The sequence below is a fragment of the Rhinoraja longicauda genome, chromosome 32 (genome assembly GCF_053455715.1).
Source record: "Rhinoraja longicauda isolate Sanriku21f chromosome 32, sRhiLon1.1, whole genome shotgun sequence".
Lineage (NCBI taxonomy): Eukaryota > Metazoa > Chordata > Chondrichthyes > Rajiformes > Arhynchobatidae > Rhinoraja > Rhinoraja longicauda.
The window spans coordinates 28,906,186-28,912,185 of record NC_135984.1 but is presented as its reverse complement, the minus strand read 5'-3'; the positions used below and the strand labels follow the sequence as shown (position 1 = coordinate 28,912,185).

At 46.4% G+C, this 6,000-nt stretch overlaps 1 protein-coding gene across 3 annotated transcripts in view; it reads right to left on the bottom strand.

The window, feature by feature from the left end:
- prdm10 (PR domain containing 10) overlaps positions 1 to 6,000 on the bottom strand; it is a 220,397-nt gene continuing 214,397 nt past the window's right edge. For all 3 annotated transcript variants that reach the window (XM_078426637.1, XM_078426635.1, XM_078426636.1), the window contains exons 22-23: positions 4,455 to 4,555; positions 1 to 1,854 (exon numbers count right to left, since the gene is read on the bottom strand). In XM_078426637.1, coding sequence (XP_078282763.1) covers positions 1,684 to 1,854; positions 4,455 to 4,555 — 272 coding nt within the window. In that variant the 3' untranslated portion in view covers positions 1 to 1,683. The remainder of the gene's footprint in view (positions 1,855 to 4,454; positions 4,556 to 6,000) is intronic.

Genomic DNA, 6,000 nt, shown 5'->3' with positions numbered 1-6,000 from the left:
TATTCAAAATCCCATTAACTTCTAGTTAATAAATATGCAATTATGTAACATCAGTTATTCATATTCAGCTTTTGCCAAACACATGTTCTGATAACTGAAATTTTAAAGATATGAAGCAATAATTTATACAACAATATTAACACCAGTGCAAGTGTGAACTATGGTTTGGAATGTGCGGTTGTTGAAAGCTGGAGAGATTCCACTCACTGGATATGTCACTGTCCATTCACCCAGAGTTCAAGGCAGCCAGAGCCACTGCAAGTCACTCACTGCAACATCTCACTTGTGGCTGCATCATCCACATGTGGGAGGTGTGAGCTACAATAATTTTAAATAGAAGTTTAGCAAGGACCCAAGCCCCAAAGGGGTATCAGTAGAATGTGAGCCACAGCCCAGCCAGCGGGTGATGGAGTTGCTGCCTCATCCTGCAACACTCTTACCAGAAGAGCACCAACCTTCATTTACAGATCATAGACTCAATAAAAGAAAAAATCATGTGACATGCAGGAGTATTGCACAGTTTGAAATGACATTACAAATGATTGGAGTTGGAGGCCAGACTTTGTATCAGCCCTGCGCTCTCTCCACAGTATCCTGACTCCATACACACTGGGTGTAGGAGGTGAGCAGCAATCAATGGGGCAGGATACGTGCTGGAGAGAAGAGCAGAGTCAAAGCCCACACTTATATTTTTATTCACCGTTAAACACTTGTCTTAGAACAGAGCTTTTCTAATTGTACAATCACAAAAGTTTGCAATGAACATAAACTTTTAAATAATAGAGCATTAAAATCTCATTCATTAAAACGTTTCCATCTTGGTCTGTTGCTCACGAGTGAAGAGGTTTCACCTTGAGGCTGAGGCAGCTCAGCACACAGCACTCATCCCAATGTATTCTGGGGACCAGAGTGGCCAGAGAGCACACCCTGTAACACATCTGCAGTGGTCTGTAAAGAGCACAGTGGTCAGAATGGTCTGCAGCACATCTACAGAGCACATCTACAGTGGTCTGTACAGATGCAGTGGTCAGAATGGTCTGTAGCACATCTACAGAGTGGCCAGAGAGCACACCCTGCATGAGGCCCTGACTCAGCACCAATGCAGCAATCAATGTTCCTGTTGATTCATCTCTTACAAACCCGCTGGAACCATCGCTGCACAGACTTGGAATCTAGCTCACTGTCCCTGTCATTGTGGACAGTTCATTGATGATGCCACACTGACCATACCAGTTTCAAAGTGCTGAGGTCTTTGTCTGGGGAGCAGGCTCTGTGGCCGGTTGTTGACACAGCCTCCTTGCTCAGACGGCAATCAGATGGCTGGCTGTCAGGGTTAGTGAACAGAGGTGCTCAGTTTACCTGTCCTTTCCAACCTGACAGTTTCCATAATCGCTTGTCTAAAAGCAGGGTCCAGTCCCAATGCAATGACATAGGCAGCTCGATCTCACTGAGCTCACGCCACCATTAGCAAGGCCGAGTCTGACGTTCCTGCCCTTCGCTCCAATACCTCATCCAGAAGGGTTGGTGCTGAGGGAAGGGGGAGATACATGGAAGGGGAAAGCTGTAAACCAAAGTCTCTGCTCTCTCACTTTTCCTTTTATAAAATGCATGCCACAAGTTGCAACTCCACTCCCAGTGGAGCTGGTGTGAATTTGGGGAGGAACAGTGTCCAGCAGCTGACTGCTATGGCTTGGTCATTGGCACCTCAGTAGTTCCAGTCCCATTAGCTGGTGAGGTAATTATGAATTGGGCATTCTGTTGTAGGGAGGTGTCTGAATGTGTCTGAGGCACATCAAGCCTTGAGTTGTGCTTCAAGTCCATCTCCGACTGTCCTTCTGATATCACATAATGAGTCTAAGGGGAAAAAAAACATGCCTCAAAGATTGTACATTTGCCATGAAGTTCACACTGTTAGCACACGGGTTGTTTAATAATACTATGTGAACCAAAATGTCCTCCTCCTAAATATGGATATGCCAATCACCCCTGGCCTACAGAGCTCATCAATGACTGCTCCAGACCACATGCCTTGTCCAACCAACTGCCCAGACTACTCCATGTTCCAGCTCTTCCTGATCCCTATTCACAACTAGAAAATAGGGAAACGTAATGGCAGCAGAAAAAGGGACACAGCACGACGGAAAATAAAAGTAGAACCATTATGGACAGGGGTGAAAGATCGTCAAGAAGCAATTTTGTCTACAGACCTCCTCAAAGGGGAAGGGGAATGGGGAAGAAATATGCTGACAGATTAAGGAAATACAAGTCAGAGGGAACTTCATTAGTGCAGAAGGCTTAGATGGGGCAGGATTGGTTAAGTGTATTCTAGTCCTTTTTAAAAGACTATGTAGATAATCTATCTCGAGGAGGGACATACTGGACCTGATATTGTATTTTGGAAACAGTGTTCACAACTCATGTTGGTCGGCATGGACTCAGTGGACTGAAGGGACCATTTCCAGGCCGTATCTCTAAACGCCATGAAAGTTGTAAAATGGTTAAGAATAAAGATAGTCTGGACTTCCAGATAAATAACTAAGCTGGGGTAAGGCAGTTTACAACATGGTTAGACAAAAGATAGGCAGAGTAAATTGGGAGCAGTTGTTATTGGGCAAGTCAATATCAGACATGTGGGAGTGATATAAAGAGCAGCTGATGAGCATTCAGGATGTATGTTCCAGTAAGGAGGAGGAACCAGTCTGGGAACCTTGGATGACCAGAGATGCTACAAATTTGATCAGAAAGAAGAAGGAAGCAGACATAAGGTTTAGGAAGATGAAATAAGAGACGCATTTGAAGAACATAAATCAAGCAGGAAATAACTAAATCAGGCAATCAAATGAGCCAAAGGGGGCCGTGAAATATCACTGGCAAATCGGGTTTTAAAATATCAAAACGTTTTTGATACATTAAAAACAAGAAGCGACCAGAGAGAAGGTAGAGCCACTGAAAGAAAAAATAAGGAATTTATGCTTGGAGTCAGAGGATGTAGGCAAGGTACTAAATGAGTACTTTGCACCTGTATTCACCAAAAAGATGAACATGGAGGAGAGTGAGATCAGTATGGAGAATACCAATATGCTACGGCAGTTTGAGATCAAGAAGGAGATGCATTAGGGTTCTTGAAATGCATTAAGATAGATCTCATCAGGCCTGGGAATTTATCTACCTCTTCAAGAGCCCGAGCATCACCACCTTCTCCTCGTTCAGCTGCAGGTTTTGTTGCAACTTTATATGACTTAGATTGGACTGCATTTGAAGTATTGAGTGCAATTCTGTGGCCCCATAACAGGAAGGTTGTAGAGGCTTTGGACAGGGTGCAGAGGTGATTTATTAGAATGATGTCTGGTTTAGAGGGTGTTAGCTACAAGGAGAGGTTGTGCAGAAAATGCTGTTTGGAGAGGTGCACACAGACCATGGTCTAGAAGCTCAGAGCAAGCCGTCTTGGCCACAGCTTCTGTATCCCCCCTCTAATCGTCCCTCCTGCATCAGGGCCTGGTAGCCTGGCCTTCTACACCTCCCCCTGATAAGGCTGGAGACCAAGCCAGACTGCCACCACTGTTCACACTGAAGTGGGACATGTTGAACTCTGCAGACAGCAAGGCGCGTTGAATTGAATTGAATTGAATAAATGTTATTAGCCAAGTACGTATACAGACAAGGAATTTGCTTTGGTGCTTTGTTGGCAAGTAACGACAGCTGTCCAGTGGCTCACCGTGCTCACTACCAGGTACAGCGGACTACACACATTGCTTTGCTTCTAAGTCGCCCAGTTTCGTAAAATATTGAACATTAGTGATCTTCCGATGAAATATTATGTACAGTTCTAAGTACGACAACATAACCAAAGGTTTAGTGAAGGCACAGAGACACTGATATCGGCTGCTGAGGTACGTGGAGAGACTGGAGACACTGGCAGTGTTCTGAAGGCACAGGTCCTTCAGGGAAGATTTGTTAAATCACAGATAGACACAAAAAGCTGGAGTAACTTAGCGGCCAGGCAGCATCTCTGGAGAGAAGGAATGGGTGACGTTTTGGGTCGAGCCCCTCAAATCACGTACGGAACTGAAAGTGAACGAGGAGAGGCTGTGGTAAGTGGTTCAGTAACCACACATTAAAGATGATAGGAGGTGTTGGAAGAATGCAGAATAGTGATATTCAAAGAAATGAATAAATACTTGGAGGAAAAACATGCTATGGAGCGGACGGGTGGGGGAAAGAGCAGCCATCTATTTAATCGGATAATTCAAGCAAAGAGACAATCGGCTGCTGGGTCTGTTTCAACGGTGTTAGTTTATCATTCTGCGATTACAGATGTGAATGGAAAGTTGCAGAAGCTGCCTAAACATTTCAGTTAAGAGACAGACAAGGATGTTTTTGAATGTCGCACATGATACTCCACCGTAAGTTGCTCTATCCTGTGAACAGGGTGTGTAGCTGAAGCAAACACTGACCTGCGTCACTGCCTTCATCTGGCCGCTGTTCACTGTGGTTACTGGAGCCTCTGCAATAACGTACTGTGTCTGAGGGATGGTCATCATCTGAATCTCAGAAGCTGCAACACCAAGAGAAAGTCTTTCACTATAAACTGAAGCAGTGTGTGGTTGAACATACAGCGTCCACTGCAGCCAGCGGCTCCATGAACAGAGACAAACACTGACAAACACTGAATGCCATTGGCACGGGTAAACCAGAGAAAGGATCGGAGCTGCAGCACATCAGGACAAATGATCAAACCTTTCGTTGAAAACACGGTATTTGAAAAGAATGTATTTTAAAGCTAGGACATGGTCATTCAGCACAGCAGCAAGCGTTCAGCCCACTGTATCCATGCCCAGCCATCAAGTACTATTTACCAGCCCGCTAGTCTGCAGCCTGCTATGTCTTGGTCATTCAAGTGCTCGCTCAGATGATACTCAAATGTCGAGCGAGTCTCTGCTTTCACCACCTTCTCAAACAGTGACCACCACTCTGGGTGGAAGAAACCTTCCTCAGAACCCCTCTAAACCTTTCTCCTCACCTTAAACCCATACCCGCTGGTCTTCAACACCTTTGCCATGGGGATTGTTTATTCAGAACAACCCTTCCATGCCAGTTGCATGACAAGCTCCCTGCTCTTGTATCCTGTGCTCCACCAAATGAAGGCCAGCCTGGCATGACTCCTTCACCATATTATCGACCCCCACTGCCACCTTCAGCCATCCTTGAACTTGTACCCCACTCTGTTCCCCAATATTCCCTCAGGACAACCTATTATCATAGAGATAACGAGAGGAATGGCTGCCTTCGATGAGGCAAAAGGAATGGGGAAGTTGGCACAGTGGAAATTAGAGCACGGATTTCTGATGGTCATCACCGAGGTGGCTGTAGAAATAGGGCTGGCAAAAGTATGCAAGAAGAGCGGCAAAACTGCAGTTGGATTTGTGAACAAAAGTGTTCATTTTAAAGTGAGATGCTGCTGAAGCAGGAGTGAGTGCCAGCCATGGAGCACAGGACAGTTGCCATGGGGCACAGGACAGTTGCCATGGGACACAGGACAGTTGCCATGGGGTACAGGACAGTTGCCATGGGGCACAGGACAGTTGCCATGGAGCACAGGACAGTTGCCATGGAGCACAGGACAGTTGCCATGGGGCACAGGACAGTTGCCATGGGGCACAGGACAGTTGCCATGGAGCACAGGACAGTTGCCATGGAGCACAGGACAGTTGCCATGGAGCACAGGACAGTTGCCATGGGGCACAGGACAGTTGCCATGGGGCACAGGACAGTTGCCATGGAGCACAGGACAGTTGCCATGGAGCACAGAACAGTTGCCATGGAGCACAGGACAGTTGCCATGGAGCACAGGACCGTTGCCATGGACCACAGGACAGTTGCCATGGAGCACAGGACAGTTGCCATGGAGCACAGGACAGTTGCCATGGAGCACAGGACCATTGCCATGGACCACAGGACAGTTGCCATGGAGCACAGGACAGTTTGCCAGGGGTTTGCATC